General features: G+C 36.7%; 1 protein-coding gene across 8 annotated transcripts in view; it reads right to left on the bottom strand.

Moving 5' to 3' along the window:
- The window catches only part of LOC111871518, a 139945-nt gene that overhangs the window by 61721 nt on the left and 53998 nt on the right, over positions 1-24226 (bottom strand). For 7 of the 8 annotated variants that reach the window (XM_023864682.2, XM_023864678.2, XM_023864679.2 and 4 more), the window contains exons 4-9: positions 19325-19360; positions 11208-11390; positions 8901-9044; positions 6896-7078; positions 6215-6346; positions 538-720 (exon numbers count right to left, since the gene is read on the bottom strand). In XM_023864682.2, coding sequence (XP_023720450.1) covers positions 538-720; positions 6215-6346; positions 6896-7078; positions 8901-9044; positions 11208-11390; positions 19325-19360 — 861 coding nt within the window. Of the gene's footprint in view, positions 1-537; positions 721-6214; positions 6347-6895; positions 7079-8900; positions 9045-9766; positions 10217-11207; positions 11391-19324; positions 19361-24226 lie in introns of those variants that run through there. The other variant, XM_033754292.1, reaches the window with a different exon arrangement.

The following is a 24226-nucleotide window of genomic DNA, read 5'->3' as shown; positions in this document are numbered from 1 at the left end:
TAACAGACCGTGGGGGCCCATAGGGTTGTGAGATGTTGAGGTTCGCACATTTTCTAGACAATTGGCTCATAGATGGCAGCAAGGTTGTCAGCCTATGCACTGGCCACCCTTTACCTCCAAGAATATTCCTGGTACTCATTTCTGTTAGAGGCTGAGTCGACATACATATTTTTATTCAATGAACAGTTTTGAAAACATATTATGTAATTCAATTCAAGCTCTATGTGAAGTAGGTATTGTAGTGGATCAATACTGAAGATCGGAAAGTGTGTACTCAATAATATAATATAAAAATCATTCACTTAAGAAGATAACATAAAAAATAAAAAAGACCCTCTATGAATACATAACAGCTGAAATGCATACAAGTGATATTTAATTAAAGCATAATTAAGAAGCGCTTAGAACAAGAACAGTTATACCATATCACAAGAGACAAGAACACAGGATTCTTTCACATTTTCTTTTCTTTTAATGGGGGTGATAAATATTTTTTTTTGTATCTAACATATGTAGAATTAGTGATTTTTTACAAACCTTCATATGTTGTTGGTATTCCTTTTTCAAAATACATCAGGGCTGGCAGTTTCTCAATACCATATTCTTTGGCTTCATCTCTGTTATCAATCTTCACAAATACAATCCCAAGTGTATCACACTCATCATCAATATTCTCCAATTCATTTAACACGTGTTGTGATTTACGTTCATTGTTGTCATCTACAGAAAAATCAAAGCTTGAATGTACATTTTAATAGTGCTATAACATAAAATTCCTCAGTTTCATAATCATAATCATTCTTAAAATTGTGTGAAATTATGACAGAAGCAACTGTGCAGCAAAAGGAAGTGTCCATGCGAGCTGACGGGAGGATAAAGATAGTGTTTTAGCATACAGCATAATGCATGATCATTTGAAGTTCCAGTGTGCACATGATGGGTGCCAAGAGAACTGAAGAATCAAGAAAAATTAACCGAATGAGTCTGTCCTTGTAACATTTCTTACAGCATACAGATGAAAGAGACGATATGCTTAACAGGATTGTTACTGGAGACAAACCATGGGTGCATCATGAAAAGCCCAAATCACAGTGTGCTTCAATGCAATTGAAAAATCCTACTTCACCTTCTCTTTCTACCAAAAATTTTAAGGTTATGCCAACAGCTGGGAAGGTTATGCTTCGATTCTTAGGGAGTACTGTTAACTCACTTTCAGAAGCATGGTGAAAAATGTAAATTCTGCATTGTACTGTGAACTTCTATTGAAGCTTCAGGATGCAATTAACAGAAAACGTCCAGGCCAACTAGCAAGATGGGTACTGCTTCTTCATGACAATGCCAGACCCTATATAGCACGAGCAACTCAGGAGAGAATTCTAGAATTACAGTGGAAACTTCTTGAACATCTGCCTTACACTCCAGACTTCCATATGTTTGGTCCACTAAAATTCACCATGGTGGGAAATGTTTCACTTATGATGAAGAGATTGAAATGGAGGTGCAGAAATGGCTGATACAACAGCCAAAGATCTTCTATGCTGTGGGTTTTGATGTACTGGTAAAGTGATGGGGCAAGTGTATCGATGTTGATGGAGGATATGTCAAGAAATAAATGCTTTTTTCCATGTTCGAATATCACATGTTTTACATTCTATATTCACTTGTGACCAATTTGTTGACTTTCCCTTGTAGATTCCTCAGCCTGCATTTTTCCTGATTTTTCCCATTTCATGGGACTGAACATTCATTTGCTAGTGATGTAAATGTACTCTTTTCAAAGCTACAGTAAGTAACATTTACAGTATAACACTGTATGCAGTCTAATTGCCTTTTTTTATATATGAGGGGAAGTCAATAATTATCTGCAATGCAGTTGTATTTGTGTTTCTGTTGACAGCACTGTTGTTTTGCGCAGCATCGCCATGCATGGTTTCCTTGTCATTATTTCTGCGCAGGTTTGATGTTGTTAGGTCAGTTCCATCATCACTGCCTTGCCGTTAATCATGGCTGCTCTGCTTTCTGTTTGCACCAAAGAAGAACAATGCTCAGTGATCTGGTTTTTGTGGTCGGAAGGTGTATCAGGGGCCGCAATCCATCAAAGACTTTCAGCACAATACAGGAACAGTGTTTTGCCGCAATGGAGTGTCTCCAAATGGATTGAAAAGTTCAAAAAATGGTCACACGAGTGTTACGTATGAGGAAGGAGCTGGACAACGATCCACAGCCACAAATGAGGACAACATTGAGCGTACACATGCCATGGATCTGTTAGACAGATGAATGACTATTGATGAAGTGGCAAATCGTCTGCAAATTAGTCATGGTTCTGCCTATGAAATCATCCACAAGAGACTTGGGTTTCATAAAGTCTGTGCAAGAAGGGTCCCAAAACAACTCACAGTGTTGCCTAAACAAATGCGCTTGGACATCTGCCAACAACATCTGGATCACTATGGTAATGAACGTGACATCTTCTTAGACAGAATCATCACTGGTGACGAAACATGGATCCATCATTGCGAGCCGGAGAGTAAACGGCAGAGTATGGAATGGAAACATCCACAATCGCCCAGCAAGAAAAAGTTCAAAAGCCAACCATCCGCAGGAAAACTGGTGCTTACAGTTTTTTGGGACTCACAAGGCCCAGTACTGGAACATTATCAGGAGAGGCGCACAACAATAAACAGTGCTCATTACAGTGAGATGCTTACTGACAGGCTAAAGCCTGAAATTCGAAGCAAACTCCGGGGACTACTGTCAAAAAGTGTTGTGTTGCTGCATGACAATGCCTGTCCACATACTGTTGCCCACACTGCTGAAACCCTCCGGAAACCCAAGTTTGATGTAATGGCTCATCCTCCGTATAGTCCTGATCTCACCCCTTCTGACTACCACTTGTTTGGTCCACTTAAAGAGGCATTAAGGGGCCGTCGATTCACCTCGGACCAAGAAGTGAAGGAAGTGGTGCATGTGTAGCTCGCTGCTCAGCTGAAAACCTTCTTTTCTGAGGTCATCAGGAAGCTTGTGCAATGATGGACCAAGTGCGTTGAAAAGCAAGGGGACTATGTTGAAAAATTATGTTAATGTAAGTTTTCTATTTGGATTGAAATAAAATTTATAGCTATATTGCGGAAAATTATTGACTTACCTATGTACATTACATAAATAAATGTTTCATAAAAATAATGTAATTATCCTATTTTGAGGCAACTTGACCACTACACTTTATATTAGTTCTCAAAAGAATAAATGTAACAAACTTCTGCTAAACTGTTGAGAAAATAAAATCACCTTATATGTTCTGGTTCTGTAGGACAATCTTCCAAGACTCATGTAATAGAAGAATATTGCTTACATGTATATTTAAAGTTACATCTAGAAGTCTTACAATTATATAACTACGTATATATACATATATATATTTTTAGTAAAAGAAGAAGCTATAGTATTTGTTGTACCTGTCCTGTCTTCATGGATGTGTTATTAATTTGTATTTACTTAGGCCACCTTCACATTTACAAATATCTATGTGTATGCATGCATCATCACAAAATTAGCTTGCTAAATCCCTAATACCAAGAGCACATAAGGAAAATCAAACACAGTAAACAAATTTCAGCATTTACAAGTAAAATCCTAAACAACAGACAACAGCATGATAAAATGGATTATATACTGGAAAACACTTACCGTACCAAAAGAAGACAAATGAGGAAGATAAAAGAAACCTATTTATACGCATATACAAAATAGTAATCTACTCACATATGAACAAAAAAACATAAACCCAAATATATATACAAATATATACAAGTAAAATCCTAAACAACAGACAACAGCATGATAAAATGGATTATATACTGGAAAACACTTACCGTACCAAAAGAAGACAAATGAGGAAGATAAAAGAAACCTATTTATACGCATATACAAAATAGTAATCTACTCACATATGAACAAAAAAACATGAACCCAAATATTCTATTTGACAAACATACTACAAAACAATATGTATGTTCCAGTAGAAGTATTAAATACCATGCAAATTTGTCTATCAGCAGAACTCAACTCACCACCGTTTCCTATAGCACATTACCAACACAAAGAGTAGCAAGGGATATACCCATAAGGTGCGTAATATATACTATACTAACTTTCCACTACATATTGTGACATGACAGCTGAAAGCTGGAATAGTGAAACTAAAAAGTGGTAACATTTGCTCTGTGACAGTGCAGTAAACACAAATCTGCAGAAATGAATAAGCATGCCACGGCAAAGTAACCATGCAAATGTTGTCCCCTGTATTGTCCAAGCCATGTCTGTATAGCAAAGACTACCAGCCAAGTTGAGTCAGTCTTGATTTGCGTTATTAGATGCAGCTACCAAGCAACAACTAATGAAGCTGTAGCAGACTGAGAAGACTTAGTGGTGCAGTAGTGATTTGTAGAGTGAGTAGATTAGTGAAAGTGTAATAATTATTTGTAGTTATGTGTTATACATATTCAATAAACATAGTTATTACTCCAAACTCTGTGTCTAGTCACTAATGCATGACAATATCATAAGAGAAAGTAGGATGTATATAACTATGTCCTTGTTCAGTATTACTGGGTTTTTTATTTGTCCATCACCCAGTATTCCAAAACACTAGAGAACTGTATTTTGGAAAATGAATCTCTTTTCATCAGGTTTGGGGGGAGACGCCTGAGGTGACTCAACAGGTACTTGTTTCCTCCCCTCTCACCTGAGGATGGAAACAGATCCACCTTCCAAAATGTTGTGATTTCTAATCTTTAGAACACCGGACAATGGACAAAGTCCAAAAACTAAGTAATCCTGAGTGTTATACACAATCATTAGAAGCCTTAAAATCTACATTTCCTTGTTATCTTTGCAGAAAACTACCAGCTAAGCAATACTCAACACATCATATGAAGGACTTGTAAAAACAACTTAATAACACATCCACAAAGACAGAACTGCAACAAATACCACAGTTTCAGCTCATACTCAGAAATAATATATGTATAATATAATTTTAAAACTCTTAGACATAATTTTAATTGTATGTTTAAAGCTGTCCTCATTATATGACCCTCTGGAGACTGTCCAAAACGGTCAGAACATGTAAGGCGATTTTAATGACTCAACATTTTAACAAAAGTTTGTTTCACTTGATGGTAGAGTTGTTCTTTAACAGTTAACATTGTAGTTATCAATGGGATCCATATTTTGTGTTGTGTACAAAATTTCTGAACTGTCAGTTACTTTTGATAAGATAGAAAAAAGTTCAAATTGCATGTAATGCAGGATTCATATTGGGTATATTATTCTCTCTTTCATTTCATTATATATGCATGACATTAATTATGAGAGTCGCTTTTGTTCAAATATACAACATGTGGTTTGAGTTTAATGTAACTGGCCGCGCCATAGCTCAAGCGGTTAGTCACTGGCTTCCCACCGCGGCAGCCCGAGTTCGATAACGGGTCTGGTCAAGTGGGATTTGTGGTGGACAAAGTGGCGCTGGGGCAGGTTTTCTCCGAATAATTCGGTTTCCCCTGCCAATCTCTGGGGCTGGTACCATAGGCCAGAAGTGGCCATAGTACAAGGGACTTAGACCCACCCCACTAGAAATAAAAAAAATATTCATTGGGCTAACACTGAAAAGAAGCAGATGATTTTTATTTATTTAGGTTTCCAACATGAATCAAAAATTATTTTATTTTATTTAATTTATGTAAAAATATCAGAGCTATTAACAAGAATGTTATGAAATTTTTAAAAACTGTAATAAAGGAATGCCATGGATAAATGTAATGTGTACAGTAAAATATGCCAGAGATAATATGTGCTATGAAGAATTGTGAAGTGTGTCTGAAAAGAACACTAAAAAGTAGCAGCAGTAATTTAGAACTGAAAAATAATATGTAATTTAATATTATTTTTTCTTATGACTTAGAAATATAACTTGTATCAACTTACACATTTATTTTATAACTACCTATTTTATTTAATAACTTAAAATCTATAGTAAAAAAATTACTTAGAATTCTAGGTACTAGTACATCCAAAGATATATAATTAATTAAAGTTATAAAATTGGTGCACTTCACAAAAAATATTAATTTCCAGCAGGAAACCTTTTCTACTTGTTCCATTAATTATATTTATTCAGCAATTTTAGCATATAAAGTAGGTTAATTCTTACAGAATAACACTGCAAGGGTTTTGCCTTCCTTGATTAGCCTGTCAAGCATTTCATCTGTCACATCTTCTATCTCATCCTTCTCCAGTTGATCCACTAACCATTCCAATATTTCATCCTCATTTTCAAAGTCACCTGATAAAGAGAATCAATATTTATTAATATTTTAGCATATTAATCTGCATATAAAAAATAGGAACAGAAATTATCTTATTACCAGATGTACTACTGTACTACTAGCAATTACAAAACTTGAATTCAGCTATGTGAATCAGCATATTGTAAGAAAATATAAATGAATTATTAGACACCTCTGTTCACAAGTATCTTAAAGAATAACTGGTTCACAGTGGTGAAATGAAAAATGATTCATGTTCTACAGGTCAACAATTTTCTCCTAAATATGACAATGAAATGATGTAGAAACAGAACTGCATTTAATATACTTCTGCAGTATTAAGTGCACTGTGTAATGTTATAATTTTAAGCCTGTTTCAAAACTCATTAAGTATAAACTGGAATGGGCACCTCTCACCTACATATTTACACAGAGCATTTTGAACTGGGAACTATAAAAAAGAGGTTTTCAATTTCTGTATGAATACTTTGTCTAATAAATTTTCTATCTTCCACCATCAACACAAATAAATCCTTTATGACTATGAAAAACTTGATATTATTTACCATCATAAACATTTGGAATTCCTTTCTCAAAGTATACCAATGCTGGCACATCATCAATGCCAAATTCCCTAGCAGCTGAGTCATCATCTATCTTAACAAATTGGATGCCATGTTTGTCACAGTCATCATCAATCGTCTCCAAATCGGCCAGCACCTGCATTGAATCCTCCTCATCATTGTCATCTGCAATAGAAATCATTTTCTTAATAATAAATTACTTTTAGTACTATGCTGACAAATGCAATAATAGGTGTTTTTAAATTGTGGGTGGTTTTAGATGTGACAGAAATCAGGGGCAAATATTGAGTATATTTGAAGCATTTGAAGTGATCCTCTTTACTTAGTACTAAAAGTAATATGAAATAAAGTAATTTCTTCTACACCTATCATTAATTTTGATATTCTCAGATATCTGCATCTGGGGTATGCCTACCTCAATAGAAGATCCTAATGTAGGGCATTGTTCTTAATAGCAAAAATTGGTAACACAATTCCCTATGCAATCCAATATATAACTTTCAATCTCAACTGAATGAAAATCTAGAATCAACCCTCAACTAAACTTTCTGTTTTTTCCTAAAATAATGAGTAAACATTACAAAAAAAAGATAAAATGTTCTATGTGAAATCAGTCTGGAGATGTCTTAAATATCAGACTATGGAGCATAACAACAGATTAACAAGAAACCTCTCTAACTCTGATGTCCCTAATAAATGATATTTCTTTATTCGAAACCTTCTTGTATTACAATGACAATATAGTATACTTGGTAGAATCACTGTCATTAAAATTACTGATAATGCCCTTGGAAAATATAAGTATTTTATACTGGTATTAAAACGAAGATCCTATGGCACACTCAAAAGTAAATTTATGAACTCACAAGACTGTGCAGTTGTCATCACTCACCTGTGTTTACAAACACATTCTTTAATTAGACTGTGAGTTATTAGAATCTGAAATCTGTGAAGAATTATCCAATTTATAAATAGAGTACTCAAAATTCTATTTTGCTTTTTGTAATTGTGTTGAACTTGATGTTTTTTATTATCTTGTAAGAGAATAACAATTCTCAGAAGTGTGTGGCAATGGTTCATTCAGAACGCAGAAATTAAGTGGAGTTATTGTCTTTAATATACCTGAAGCAGCTCTAGATTTATTGCTGTCATTTCCACCCTTAACCACTGCCTCTGATCCTATCATCATCAACATCATTAGTCACAAGGTGAGCCTAAGATCATCTCCATTTCAGAATGAAGCCTCCCATCTTTTGGGTTATCCTCCATAGTTTTACTGTGCTAGATTATGCTTCATTTCTTTGCGCTATCCTCTTATATTCCAATTTAAAGCAGTGTTCATGTCACTGATGTATGTGTTCTTGTATCCTTTCTCCTAAACTAAAAATTCCCAGTCAAGGGCATGTCATATATCCACGATCATAGAGGCTGACTTCAGATATTCATCACATAAATTTAATTTCTGCTGTTTCAATCTGTCAGCTATCAGCCCTGTTTAGTACATTATTTTCAGATCTACACACCATCACTGGCACCAGTATGAAATTTTCAGATTTCATTTGGGTTTTAGTTTTTAAAATTCTATTCAATGTAACACAAACATGTTGGAATTTATGCAATTTATTAATCAAGACTATATTATAGATGTCATATACCACATCCCAAACAGTTAAAATTTAAAATTTACATACACATTGACAAAGCATGAGAAGTTATGTTGGATTTGAGGTTCTCACAGTAGTGACAATGAAGAGATCTTCTAGAATATGATGCCGTGTAGTCTGGTAGTAGTTAATTTCTTACAGATTACACGGTGTCACAGCACAGAAGATAGTACTTTCAATGCAAATATACGGAAACTTGCATTATTCTCATATAACTTTCTGCTTCACATATTCTGTACAAAAAAGCTAAAATTTTCAAATTCATAATCACCGGACTTCATAAGGATGTCACTGTCAATATTTTAAAATACAAACCAACTTACAAAAGAGGACGACTAGATTATCAACGGACCCAATTAACGTATCTAATGCTTTTGCAGTGACATCTTCAATAATATCTTCTTCATCTCCCGTTGATTTATTCTGCACCAACCATTCCAGTACATCTTCTTCCCGGGTCAGCTCACCTGAAGAAGAGATACATAAATTGTCATTTGATGTGCTAAGCACTAAAAGAGAGTTTACATTAGTCTTTCTTTAATTCTTCCTGGCCCTGCTTAGTGGGGGGTGGAGTCCAACTGGGTCCAACTGGGCACAGCGGCCACTGATTGGCCTATTGTAGCCTGCCCCGGGTGATTATGATGATGGAGAATTTGGTGGAATGAAGATTGGCAGGGGAAACCGAAGTACTCGGAGAAAACCTGCCCAAGCGCCACTTTTTCCACCACAAATCCCACTTGACCAGACCCGGGATCGAACACGGGCCTCTGCGGTGGGAAGCCAGCGACTAACCGCTTGAGATATGTCACGGCCTTCGCCCTACATTACACATACTTTCAATTTTCAAAGAAGTGATTCTTCGCTTACTGAAAACAACTGCAAACTAAAAAACGACAAAATTACTAACTGCACCACTAATGAGACTACCACTGCTGTTACTACTAATTTCTTGTTTTATTTCATCACACATTAGTGGCTATTTATCCAGCTGACAAAGACATTTTCTGTTAGTCACCATGATCACAAAAGCCTTCCATTTATTCAGTTCTGAGCCACTCGTATTGTAAGGGTCATTTTTAAAGTAAGAACCGTACTGTTATATATAAATGAAAACTTTATTCATCCAAATAATTTTTATGTCACAACATGTATGTAACAAGTTGTAACTTGTATGTATGTAACAACATACGTTTATTTTTCTACGTAGTCCCCTTTGCGATTCAGGTTTTTGTCCAGTTTTGCACAAGCTTGACAGCCCCCTCGTCATATAAGTCGGCCGCCAGTCCATTTAGCCAATCCGTAACTGTTTCTTTCACTTCTTCGTCAGTTGCCATCCGTTTGTCTCTATCGGAGTTGAACTCTGACAGTCTCACGGGGGACAGATCGCGAAACATATGGGAAAATTTCATGGAGCTCATCAGTGGTAAACCGCCTGTTTTCAAATCTTGAGCATCGACCCTATCTTCCAAATCCTCGGTGGTGACAGAGGGCGTCCAGATCACGCTCCATTGTTCACATGTGTCCTTCCCCCATTAAACACACGACAACACTTCAGCATACTACCCTGGTTCATGACACTTCCCCATATACTTCGATAAGTTGGCGATGGATTTCGGCAGGACGAGTGTTTTTCGCGTTAAAAAATCGAATCACGGAACGTACCTCACAATCGGCACGATTAGTGATTGACATGGTTCTGTACAGAGCCCTGTGACACAGCAACCACTTCGCTCAACGTCTCGGCAAACATTGGGCACACTGGGAACATGGCAGTGGATCTGACAACAGCTCTCGGCCTTGAAAAACCTCCGGTCATTAACCTGTGCGGGTAGGGTCCTCAAACGGTCCTTACTTTAAAACTGATCTATGTACGAATACTTCTGTAGGGTCCATTTCAGCATTAATCTTACGTGAGGTTTAACGGCGGCCCCCCCCCCCAAAAAATACATGTATATACTGCATATACTTTTACCCTAACACATGCCATATGTCACGAGCTCATACCTGACTGAAACAACGTGAGCGGTTACCAACAAATGGTACTTTTTAGATAGTCTACAAATTGTAAAAATTTATATCTCATTTTACTGTTGCGGACAAAAGAATAAATTTATTAATATTCCCTCTATTTCTCTCACTGTTTCAATCTTTCTGCGTAACTTCCCTCTTGCGGCATTCGAAATTCTCCAAATATGCCAGTTTTCGGTACAAGTTTTCTGTGGAAATTGCTGAGGATGAGGTAACTAATTACTCCGTGTTGAGAATTTAATTATCGCTCAGACCGTCAAGATATTCCCCGCTTTTATGCAATCCAAATTTTATTTTCGTGTGAATAATAGTCCTTCTCTAACAGTTCGTAACATAATCTAACCTAACTTTGATTAAAACTGCGAAAAAGACAAGAAACCAAACTTAAGAGAACTGAATAGCCATGGCATCAACTGACCATCGTCCTGTGTGGTATGAATGAGTGAAGCGTGATTTGGTCAGAACAGCTAAAACCTCGCGAGGTTAGCTCGTGATATCTGTGAAATCAACAAGTGTAGCAGTAACAATACCTAACATATAACAACATTTAAAACTTAACCTTTAACCGAAACAAGGAATCGTACAATAAAGATGCAACTTACTTGTGTAAATTATGGGGATTTGATGACGGTAATATACCAGAGCCGGGAGTTGCTCCAGGTTGTATTCATCCGCCAGGGCTTCGTCGGCAATCTTCACGAAGCCGATCCCAAGCTGATCTGCCTCATCGTCAATGTTCTCCAATTCTTGTAGGGCCTTTACGCATTTCTTGCATTCTGGTTTATCTACATGATAAAATGTTGTTAGTTGGGTGCTAGTAGCCTACACCTAGTTGCTTAGAATTGAGTCAATTTCAGCACCGCGTGAAAAAGAACATTACAGGTAAACTGTACACATTGGAGGAAGTCTGCCTCTTATTTAATTATATATCAAGTGATTAAAATACATTTTCTTTGGGTAAAATAATTTTATTTCCAAATTCTATATAGTAGTAAGCTCGTCAATTGCCAAGAAGACTGTAAAAACACAGGTATTCTTCTCCCTTAATGATTCAGAATTGTGCAGTACATTTTATAAACTGCGTCCTGCAATTTACAAACGGAAATTCTAAATAATTTAAAATAAAAAATAGAAATAAAAAATGATCTAATTAAGGGACAAAATTTTCACTCTTGAACGAAGCTTATAAAAATATCACTCCACAATTTTTGTCCATTCTGGATTAGTATAAAGGTAAAGTTATCTCTGTAACAGGCCGTGAAGTCCCATAGCGTTGTGAGATAATCGGCTCACAGATGGCGGTAAATTTGTCAGCCTTAAGCGACCGCCGCTCTTCACCACCCAGGAAGATTCCTGGTACTCATTTCTGTTAAAGGTTGAGTCGAGCCCAGGACCATATTGCGGCTGGAAGAATTAGGTCAGTTGANCAGGTGCCTTCCATGTGTAAATTCTTCTCTTTGGCTTCTTGAACCAAGTGTTGGTAACAATCAATCCATTTCGTTCACAAAAGTCAATAAGCATTTGACCTCTGTGATTCCGTCTTCCTAGTCCATGTGATCCAACAATATTATATATTGTATATGTGGAAACAAATTTCGTACGTCTGTGAATGTGTTCATCCCAGATAGTTTAAATGGGGGCAAACAAGCTTGGCAAAAGAATGCAATTTCATATCACAATTTGGTTGAAATTTCTCTCTAAAGCGAGAACAACATCTATAATTTTCAGAATTTTACTTATTTATTTGTAAAAGTAATTTCAGTTTTATAATATGTTTTATCATGACCACATCAGTGTCCAATTTAATAACACGGCGGCGAAATATTCTAGGGGCTACTGAGTTTCTCGACTGTGGACAAAGTCCACAAATTCAGCAAACCCCCAGTGTAACACACTAGGCCAGAACTCCCTAGAATTAAAGCAAAATACATGTATCTACATCAGTATAACTTTTAAACAAATATTTTATTCTAAAATTATTATTATTTATATAACGCTGGTGATTGTTATTGCTGTTGTAACTGACCTTGGAGAGGAACCCTCCATAAGAAGCTGGTCCAGGTAAAGTAAAGTAAAGCTAACCCTGTAACAGGCCATGAAGGCCCATAGGATTGTGACACGTTGAGGGTCCCACATTATCTAAACAATTACTCCCCATCTTTTACCCGATCGAAAAGTTCATTACTGTTCTTAAAAGAGTCTGTCACTGGATCATATCCTGAGCCAGGTGTATCCACTGATATGTTAGGTTTTTGGACTTTATCCATCGTCCTGGTTTTTAAGATAACAAATAAAAACACGACATTTCGGAAACTGGATCTGTTTCCGTCCTCAGGTGAAGGAAAACCCTATTCAGCTGGGTCCGTTAGAAAGAGCTAGCCTCAATCACTGGACCATCCAGTGTATCCAGTTCACGCCCTCACGCCAGATTTCCGTAGGTATCAATTTAATATTATCCCGCAATCTACGAGTATGTATATAAGTCTCTCAAGTGCTTTCTTCTCCTCTGATTCTGCTATTAGCTTTTGTATACATTTATAACCACTCCTACACGTCAGTACATCTAATCTTGTTTGATTTCATTGTCCTAGTAGTATTTTACCGATCACAATGACCGCTCGCAGTGACCTCTCGGTCTAAGGCATGGACCGTCTTCGCTCGCTCGAACGCTGGGATCCTTGGTTCGAGTCCCACTCGAGCCATGGATGTCTGTTTGCATTTATTCTGTGTTTGTGTTGTTCTGTGTGTAAGTAGAGGCCTTGCGACGGGCTGATCTCCCGTCCAACGAGTCCTACCGACTGTGTATAGATTAAGAAACTGAAAGGCGGACAAGGTCAAAAGGGCTGTAGAGCCGTCCTCCTCTTACTTCATATCTTTTGGGTATAAATAGAAATGCTCAGAACTTTGTTCTGAGACATTGTTAATTTATATCTCTCCCTAAGTGTGAGAGAAATCAAATTTTAACCCGTATAAACAACTGGTAATATCTATTAAGCATGCACTGTCTTCGCTCGCTCGGAAGCCGAGATCGTGGGTTCGAATCCCACTCAGGTCATGGATGTAGTCTGTAGTGCCAAGGAAAAAAAAATTATTAAAGAAAGCATATTGTATTCTATAAAACCTGAAGGCATCTTGCTGACTTTCGAAACATCAATTTTTTAACTCTGTCTGCAAACTTCTTATTTGATGAAATCCATCTTCGAAAAAATATGTTACCCGTAATGGTTGCAGTTGTCACAAAGAATCTATAACAAATTAAAAATTAATCTATAACAGGCTTAATTTAATTAGGAACATGTTAAATTTTACGTTGTTTTATCTTTCTTTCTGCTGTTCATTCAGAGTGGACTTCAGATAGTAGAATGTTAGCTTGATCTTGGGCTGCTCCCGGATGAACTATGACAGCATCGAAATAGACGCACTCCAAGAATAAAACAGCTAATGTACAAGACAACATTGCACTGTAGTCTGTAATATGCCATAATTATGTATTCACATTCTCATTAAATGATGGTCATACGTACTGCAAAGGGAGTGGATCTAATCCTGAATTCAGTTATTATAATTCCTTAGGAATCACGTACTTTACGAAGGCTGGCACCGGTACTGTATCTCTCTGTTCCTATTCATTATCACATTGCTGACACAATCACAATTACAACCGTGCAACAATCTCATAATGATATGCGCATAAAACTACCGTCAAATTCTGCCGAGTTAATTTCTCTTCAGGAATATAACTACAAACGTAAAACGTCTTCGTCTAGGCTTCAAGGAGTAGGGCGTACAGGTAGACCTATTCCAGTCTCATGTGCTCATCTCTTCCTCGGCCCATACACATATGTGTGTTACTTCTTTTTCCTCAGTCTCTTTAATATTTCTTGACGATCTTCTGAGAGAATTAAAAGACGTAAGTTACGAAGGATACTTGTTCTTCAGGTTCACAGGTTCTGCTCTCTAGCCTGTTATAATTCAGAATTAACACTTACGCTGTGTAGCATTTCGGTATCTGATAGGACTCCCTTGACAGGTGATCAAGTCATTGAAAAACCCCCACCTACACAGAACAACACAGCCAGAGGAAAAACTTTCATGTTCATTCCATGAGCACGATTCCAGCCCACGAACGTGGATACTATATGCGAATAATTAAACGAAAATGATGTACAATATTTCCATTCTACCTAAATCATAGACTTTCCTGAAGCTACATTTTGGGTAGAGCCAATCCGAAATAGGAATTCAGTATCCTCCGTTTTAAAACAAATATACAAATTTCCTTGTAAAAAAGAAATAAGTCACAATCAACGCAATATGTGCACGTCTCTCTCAAGGCTCTGTCTTTAAAATGTCCTATTTTGGTGCTAGCTTTCGAACGTAATTTGGAAACCAGTTTTAATCGAAGTTTCACTGTTCGATCAACCGTGGTGTTCGATATTAAGTAGGACCTAATAAAGTCCATCGAATGTGTTATTAATGCGAATCCAAAAGCCAATTTTATGTTGAATTCTGCAAGCATTACAACTATGCTCTTGTGACTATATGTTTTAATTTGTTAACATTGTCAAAAAATTTTAAGATTTGGATACATGGGCACATGAAAGTGTAAATTTATTTGATTCTTCTTTAGCTTCACAGTTGTTTTATATCAAAAATCACTTTCCCTCTAATTTTATGAAATTTTGATAGAAGTCAACAAGATGTAAAGTAATACAGATTGTTTTAGTACATTGGGCCTAAATGTATTTTATGACTATGCCAATTTACCGAAGGCAATGTTTAAATGGCCGGTCACGGTAGCCGGTCTAAGACATGTACTGTTTTCGCTCGCTTGGAAACCGGGATTGTGGGTTCGAATCCTACTCAGGGCATGGATGTTTAGTTTGTGTGTGTGTGCTTTTCCGTTTTTGTGTACAGGTAGAGGCCTTGCGACGAACTGATCACTTGCCCAAGGAGTCCTACCGAATGTCTAAGATCTAGAAAAACCGAAGTGAACGGAGAAGTACATGGAGGTAGACCTAGGCCCACTGGGGCTGTAGTGCCAAGGAAAAAAATGTTTAAATGATCCTTGACTTCAAAGAATTTCGCTATTAATAATTTACAGCAGCAACTAAGCTGATTACTTTTATGTGGTTATAAGCTATCCCTGTAACAGATCGTAGAGATCCATAATATTGTGAGACCTCGAGGCTCCCATACTTTCTACACAATCGGCTCACAGACGTTGGTGAATTTGTCAGTTTCACGCGCCAGCTTCCCTTTCCCCCAGGATCATTAAGGTTGTAATGATGATGATGATGATGATAATAATAACAATAATAACAATACACGTAATAATACGGTCTATAATTGAACACAGATCTTTAAATTCCTTGTTCCTATTAAACTCGATACATAACGCTGTCATCTACATTACGGCCCAAGTACTTGGTACTTGCGCAGGTTAGTGGTTCTTGAACAATAAAGAGTATGTATCCTGAATTCTGCAACATTTCACAATTTAATTTTAAAGGAGCCAAAGATAATCTTGGCTGCTTTTATGTTTCCGGATTTCGTAATTTCTTCCCGACAGTATATTCTTTCCTATCGCAACCAACAGAAGATGAGTCACTTGTGTGGCAACAGCGAAGTACATGAGAATGCTACAGATCTATTCTGCACCTCACGGTGAACTCGATGGCAATAGATTTAAGAACTCCTTCCTTCTACAACTTATGTATGATCCGGTACAAGAACTATTTGCAGTTTAGCTGTCCCTGCCTTCCCTCTTTGATTTTTCTTTCCAAATAGCAAAATTTGTAGAAGCATAACTTAAAATCGCTGCCAACCTCCTGCATTAGGAATATGAAGCGTAATTTTTTTCGTAAGAACTTTTTTATTGCACTCACACTCATTGTGAATTTAACACTGACAATGATTCCTCGTTTTATGAATTTATCATCTAATCTTCATAGATACGAACGTCATTTCGAAACTTCCAGAACGCAATTCGTAGATAATTTCTGGGCACCCAAGAGCTGAAGCTGGATTTCGTTTTGATACCCCTATGTCGAAAGGGGGGAAAAAAAAACGAAAAAAAAATGTGAGATTTTAAATAATTTCAACGTTTAAGGATTAAATTAAGATAAAATTTTCGTCGGTCAGTGATAATATGCACACACACACTAGAAATTCTGTTTAATTTATAGTCCAATGATCTGCTCTCATACTGTAAATATTTTCCACATAAAACTCTAGTTCTCATATCATTAGCTTCAACATTTAACATTCCGTATTTTCGTCCACTTAAATTTCTATAAATTAAGAATTCCATTCTAGATGTATGATTATTGCCACTTAATTATTCTAATTTATTTTAAGCATACCGTTCATTCTGGTTTAATAGTTCAATGTTTAATTGTCAATATCGGAGCCTGAACATTGCAAGGTTCTATCAGTTGCTCCATGGAGATGAACTGGAAGACCAACAAGCTGTGCTTCCTTTATGATTCCCAAGTAATCAGAATAATCCAGAAATGCCTACTGTGGCCTTTTACTGGACCGATCCCCCTTCCTAGGGCCGAAATTAACGTCTAAAGAATTCAGTGTTTCAGAATTACTAATTCTGAATCAGATCTAACAGAGGGCCTAATTACTCGTGCAAGCAGAAGAAAAGTATATGTTGGACTTCGTCCAACAATGCTGCTACAAGCTGTCTGTAGTGCATATCAGCCTACAAATGTACTCATTTCCTTAAGAGCCCTTCTCATAATGTTGAGCCATATTGACACAGGGACATATATTAATCGTCCTAATTTTTACTGAACGATATTAAAAATGCCATACGTGTTCTACGTATATCAAGTGATCTGTTACTAATTTTGACTGATATTTTGGTACACTTTATTATTCCATGCTTACAAACCGCAAATTTTCGGAAAGTAATTATGTTTCCTTCTACAGGTGACAGGGTAGAGTAATAAATCCTACTCTACTGTGTTCCTTGGCTTAGCAAGTCTGAAACACTAGAATTCCTTTACTTTGTGCTGCCATCTGTTAAAGGAATCAGAAACAGATTCCGAAACGTTGTGGTTTGGAAAATATTTTAAAGAATAGTTTCCATAATGTGTCACACAGTTTCCATTGGCGTTCTTTGAAATTTTATGAACTTACTTGTGACCTGTTTATATACTTTATTTATGGTCTGAATAAAGTAGGCTTATGTTTTATATCAATATGGTGAAAATCGAAATTGTCATATATCTTTTACCGAAAATCTTCCGTAACAAATTTCAATAAAATATGTTAAATATCTTATGGTATCCTTAAAAAAAATCATGAAAAGTGGATCTCTTTACGAATCAATATGGCTGAAAATTTGAATTATCCGACAACTTTTAGTGAAATTCTCTCACATCGAATTGCAAAAAAGAATGCCCAACAATGTAGTCCATAATACCAGGTAGCAGACGGAAGTTAGCGCCAAATAATGTGTCCTTTATTACTTTGTTAAGGACTCTCAAGTGGATGGAAAATTTTCGAAACATCAAAACATTTTTATTTATTGTCAGAAGCCTTCAAATTTATCAGATAACACGCAGTTTATAAATGTTTGCTAATTTATGTTGCTTGAGTTAATGTTAATTATAGTGACTCCAGCTTACAGATTAAACGACAGTGTTATTGCACAAATATTTAAGCATTTGAGATATGTGTTACATGTCAGAGTGTGAACACATGTGACTGAAAACTGACGTCTCCGTTTTCTGAAAACAAGACGCTCTAATTAGTTTGGCTAGTTCCCATTAGCTACAGACATCACAGCTAAAATAATTGGAATAATTCTACTACCTGTTAACATATTTATGTTAAAAGAAAAAGAATAGAATATTCTGGGGAATATTTCAGGTACCAATATGGCCTGTTATGCTGAAATAGAACCCAAAGTTTAAAATAAAAAACAGCAAAATTAGATGGAGTAAGGTACTGCTACAACAAACATTACATTGTCCCAGAAACATGGCAGTATGGCAAATACATAGAAGCAAATTAAATTTTCGATTGCTTCCAAACATTATCCACTGGAAATTTCAAACCTGGGCATATATTGAATAGTTGCAGATTTTTTCAACAGTAAGATGTTAGAAAACAAAATTGTCCCAAAATAATCTTTTTACACTTTGAAAGAAATCTCCACATGCATATAATTATGTAACTGAAAAAGAAATTTTACTGGAATGTATATTCGAAATAGGTCTCTTTTTAAAAGTTAGTTCTATTTACAGTGGACACGCTTACTGCCAATACTATATTCGTAAATCAAGTACACTTTTATATATAAAGCAAACTACGAGCTTATTGTGATTTATGCAGAACATTCTATAATTACTTTTGGAAGTAATTTCTACGTATAATTTGGTACCAGCTTTCAGAACTTGAAATATTCTCTTATATTTCGGAAATAGTTCTAAGAAAAGAACTATAGACATATTTCGCCTTTATAAACTGTTAAACATGATTTTGTTGTGAATAATTATAAAATATTCTGCAGCACAAGCTGAGATTTTTGTGAAGCTGAAATTGAATCAAGTGGATGTTAAAAGCGATAGTGTTAAGAGAGCAACCCTCTACGTATTGCAGTCAGATGTAGTTTTGCGACTGGTTTCTCCACCGGCAGTCAGTAGGTTTATAAGCATGATGGAAGTAAAAAGAAAAGAGGACGATGATTATATTTACTTACTTGAACCATTTGGTGGACAAGTCTTCGTGTCTGGACCTAACAATACAAAACATGTAACATTTAACGAATTGACGCTTCACAAACAGAGATAGGGCAGGTTAACATCAATGTCCATACTTCTGGTGCCTCCAGCAACAAGGTATAGGTCAGAGGTAAATTTACCATCTGAGACAGTGTATTCTGGATCTCAATTTTATAAAATTCTACTGATTAAAACAAATTGAACGTTCCACAGCCTATAGTTATTTATTAACTTGTTATGTTATCTAACGATGTCTCATCGGTTGCTAATATTATGTAGTACAGTGTCTTCTGTTACATGTTAAACTGGTTGTGTACTGTGAATCAGTAGGAATGGAAAGAACTGGAGCCAGTTTAAGACTCTTTTCTGGTGTTCTGTTGGTATAAGATAAGTTGTCCCTGTTCCTAATTCAGAATCAGGCCGTGAAGACTTATAGCTGCACACATCAGACTGGGCAGTAAATGCACAGCTTCGCTCCACGAAAAATTATTACTCATATCCATTGGATGAGACCCCCCTGAGTTGGTCTCAAAGCCGGAATAGACATGGTGGCCAAGAGAAGGTATATTTCTCTGTTGGGAATAAAATATAAGTCATCTAACCAGTAGCTTAACCACTAAGTTGAGTGAGGTATCACAGCTATCTGAGACATGACACCAGACCAAGAGATTTTCTCAATACTTGCAGACTTCTTTAACACCATGTAAGATTTGAGGCTTTCACGGCGGTGACTATGAAGAAAGCAGTCTTCTGGGATTTGGCACCGTGTATGTGTGGTGTTAACCACCACATATACACGGTGCCAAATCCCAGAAGACTGCTTTCTTCTTTAACACCATTAATTGTCATTAATACAACAGACCCAGTGAAGTTAATTTGAAAGGTTAATGGTACGATGTACCTCAAATTATTTTTTTTAATTTAATAAGACAGATCCATAATACAAGAATTTTAAATATATGAAATGTTAGTATAATAAATGTATCGTTTCATTTGCTTTAATTTTAACCAAACAATTAAATTTAAAACAAAATAAATCATACATGAAAATACTGTCTTATTTTCCTACAAGTACTGAAAAAGTAAATTATTCCAGGGGGTAGGTTCGGATGGAGAAAGAGAAAGGGTTGTTGAGAAGGTGCCGTAGCAAGCTTAGCCCCTCTAACAATGTCGCTAAGGATGGGCACTTTTCACATAGAAGCTTTACCTTCTGATGATGGCCATCACTGACCGAAACATGTAAAGACTTCTTTATGTTATAAAAAATATATTGCAGTTGAACTAATTTAATCCTAATTTTACTTATATTTCATCAGAAGATTTGTGAACTTAACACGGGATTATAAAAGCGAGACCTAATCATCAAGATTAGGCAGCAGGATATGTTTTATCCTTCCATACAAGAGCAATGCTTTAGATAAGAGTTGGTGGCCTTTCGAGAATTAGTGGCTGCGTGTCGGGCTGTTCCCCACTTCTCTGCTTCTGACCCAAACGCACACCCTCACAATCCGTCTCAGCCCACTTCTCGCCTTTGTACCGACAAAACTCGCGATGCCTAATATCCCTTCTACTCCCGCTCCTAACCATTACACCCAAACGGAAGTAACGTCAGCAATACAACTGGAAGATTCAAAGCTGTGAAGAGAGAAAATATTGACACATAATTCATTTATAACGGAAAATACATGTCGTGACATGACGATTGAAAGTGATAGCCGTTGCTAGGTTACGACTAGTAAATATGTGGACCATCATGGCTGGTAAATAATGAGTATGACTCTGTTTTCTGCGCGATTTGTGGAAGTTTTCTATGCGACCGGTAAAAAGGCTATATAACCCGACAAGACAGCGAATGAAAGTCAGTGAGAACTATGGATAAACAGTGAGTGGACAGTCATAGTTGGGAGGCCATGAGTTGCAGTCATTGGTTGAAAATTGACAGTTGAGTTAGATAGTTGAGCCTTGACAGCTGGAGAAACGAGAGAGATGTGAGGGGGTTGAGAGCCGGTAAGGACGTGTACACGGAAGCTGAGGAATATAGGAGGGACAGTCAGTAAGCAGGTCGCAAATGGATTCAGAACATGGAACATGTGATATTCGAACCTGGAAAAAAAAAAATTATTTCTTGAAATATCCTCCGTCAACATTGGTACACTAGTCCTATTGCTTTAAGAGTGCGTCGTAACTCGAAGCATAGAAGTTTTTGTCTGTTGTCTCAGCCACTTCCGCACTTCAGTTTCAACTTCTTCTTCAGCGAAACCTTTGCGATCAAGGTGGTTTTTAACGGACCAAACAAATATAAGTCACTATGAACCAAGTCCGGGCTGTAAGGCGGATGTTCAAGAAGTTCCCACTGTAGTTTCTTATTTCTCTCCTGGGTTGCTCGTGTACTTTGGGGTCTCACATTACCACATTGAGGCTGAACCAATCTTCCCAGATCTGCTAATTTCATGCCGAAGCTTCAAAAGAACTTCACAGTATGATGCAGGATTCACATTTTCTCCACGTTTCTGAAAATGGGCTAACAGTGCTCCCTGAGAACCCCAAAACACGGTAAGCGTAACCTTGCCAGCTGATCGCTTAACCTTATATTTTTGGTTGTATGAGAATGTTAACTGGGATGTTTCCATTGCACTGAAGCACGTTTTGATTCGTGTTGGTAGTGATGCAACCGTGATAGTCCCCAGTAACGATCCTGTTAAGAGTATCTTCTCCTTCATCTGCATAATGTAAGAGATGTTGCAAGGGCAGACACACTCAGTTCATTTTCTCTTCATCCTTCAGTTCTCTTGGCACCCACCGTGCGCACACTTTCCAAAACCTCAAATGATCATGCATATTTTATTAGCTTCATCCGTTTTCTTGTGGCATGGATTAGTTTTATGATACTTGACATTATTGCTTTTGTTATTGGTAAGATGAGATGAATCGTTCTGCTTAGCAAGTGTGTCACCTTGGAACAGCGCCACGGGTTGCACAACCAAGTTTTCGACTCGCGATGAAAGTTATCTCGATCCAGTAAACTGGTTGCTACATAACGTCCAAGGACTGTCGTAGGGTTCCTTCTCTTTTGGTTACCGAAGATGTACGTGAACAATAATGGCTATTGATGTGTTGCATGCCAGAAAATCTGTTCAATGAATGATTAGACATTTACTCGTTTTTTATTTTTCATTTAATAAAAATAATTCAAAATGAAATAGCCCAAAAATGTAAATTTACTTCTGATGTTACTTGAGGTGTATAGAGTCCATACCAGTCTACAATGTCGAATTCTTTTTTAAATTACAATTATAATGAAATTTTTATGAGTAAGACACCAGATGCTATTTTGTTTGTCTCGTTATAATAATATTGAATATGAGCTCTATTACATCCAAGTTGGAAAGAAACGAAAACCTTTTATTTGAATAAGACACCATGCTTGCTCAGAACATAAAAAATATACAGAGGAGGAATAAGGACAATCCCTAATGGAAATATTATTTATTACATGAGAAAAATTCAACATTTTTAGTTATTCTGTTCCTCGCTTATTAGCTTTTTCCTAATAGAGAATAGTGAAAGATGTTATTAAATTATTTCATGCACTTGCATACACGCATATATTTATATTTCCCATGTGGAGGCGTGTTAGAATACCTCCACAGTGGCCCTGGGAGTTGTAGAAGGCGACGAAAAGAAACCCAGTACATGGGGGTGTAACTGGGCCACTCTATCATTGGGGGATATGATCCTCCAGGTTCGGGATTGGACGCAAGGCTGACGACCTTGCTCTGTAAAAATGTATTGTTGCGAAATCCAAAGAAATTAAAACCACATGGTCTACGGATAAATCAAGCAGAATATTCTAAGGGAGGCTATGACTTAAAAAGTGAGGCGACTTGCCGATGATGATGATGATGATGATGATGATGACGACGACGACGACGATCTACCCATCCATCCATCTATATATATATCTATCTATATATATCCATCTATATATCCATATATACACGGTATTGAAGTAGTATTTCTGCATACCTGTGAAGCTCGTTACTTATGAATTACTTTATTGCATGAAGAAACTTCGGTTTATTTCTTCTTTGAATATTTAGATGCTATACATTGTGGTATGGCTAAATAAAGTAACCNGTATTTCTGCATACGTGTGAAGCTCGTTACTTATGAATTACTTTATTGCATGAAGGAACTTCGGTTTATTTCTTCTTTGAATATTTAGATACTATACATTATGGTATGGATAAATAAAGTAACCATATGCCATGTGAAGAACTAATGTTTCCGCTTTAACCCTTTAAAGGCTAAATTTATCTAACTAATACTATATGACAACCAAGTTCGTACCTCACAGGAAACACAGCACGTTTCCGCTACAAAGCCCAACAGATTAATGCTGTTCAGGGAAACAGTTGCTCTTTACTGTGAGAACCATACGGAGCAAAAATACAATCCGTGGGCAGAATACAGAGTTTGGTATGTTAAGGAAGGTGGTACCACTGCGATTTAAAGGGTTAAATTCTTATTCCTAGTGTCTTGTTTTGAATTCTTCCAACATGTACATTCGGGTTGGTCGTATGGATTCTGCAATCATTAAATCTCGCGCGAATTTGCTGTTGGGCGATTATATTATGACTGCACATAATTTGACAACTAAAGAATAAAAATTATACCTATGCGCTAACCTCGTTTGCTTTCATTTCTTTCCAACTGTCAATACAAGAGGACGAATGTTGTTAGTAAATGAAAAATGTTATATGTCACCAACAGGACATTGGTACTAGGAAATTCATATAGGCTTATTTGACACCAGGTGAACATATATGGCAAATTAAGACAGAAACACACTTTCATTTTGTTGATATCTGTGCCTTTCA

Source organism: Cryptotermes secundus, unplaced genomic scaffold (genome assembly GCF_002891405.2).
Source record: "Cryptotermes secundus unplaced genomic scaffold, Csec_1.0 scaffold934, whole genome shotgun sequence".
Taxonomy (NCBI): domain Eukaryota; kingdom Metazoa; phylum Arthropoda; class Insecta; order Blattodea; family Kalotermitidae; genus Cryptotermes; species Cryptotermes secundus.
This window is presented reverse-complemented; position numbering and strand designations above follow the sequence as displayed.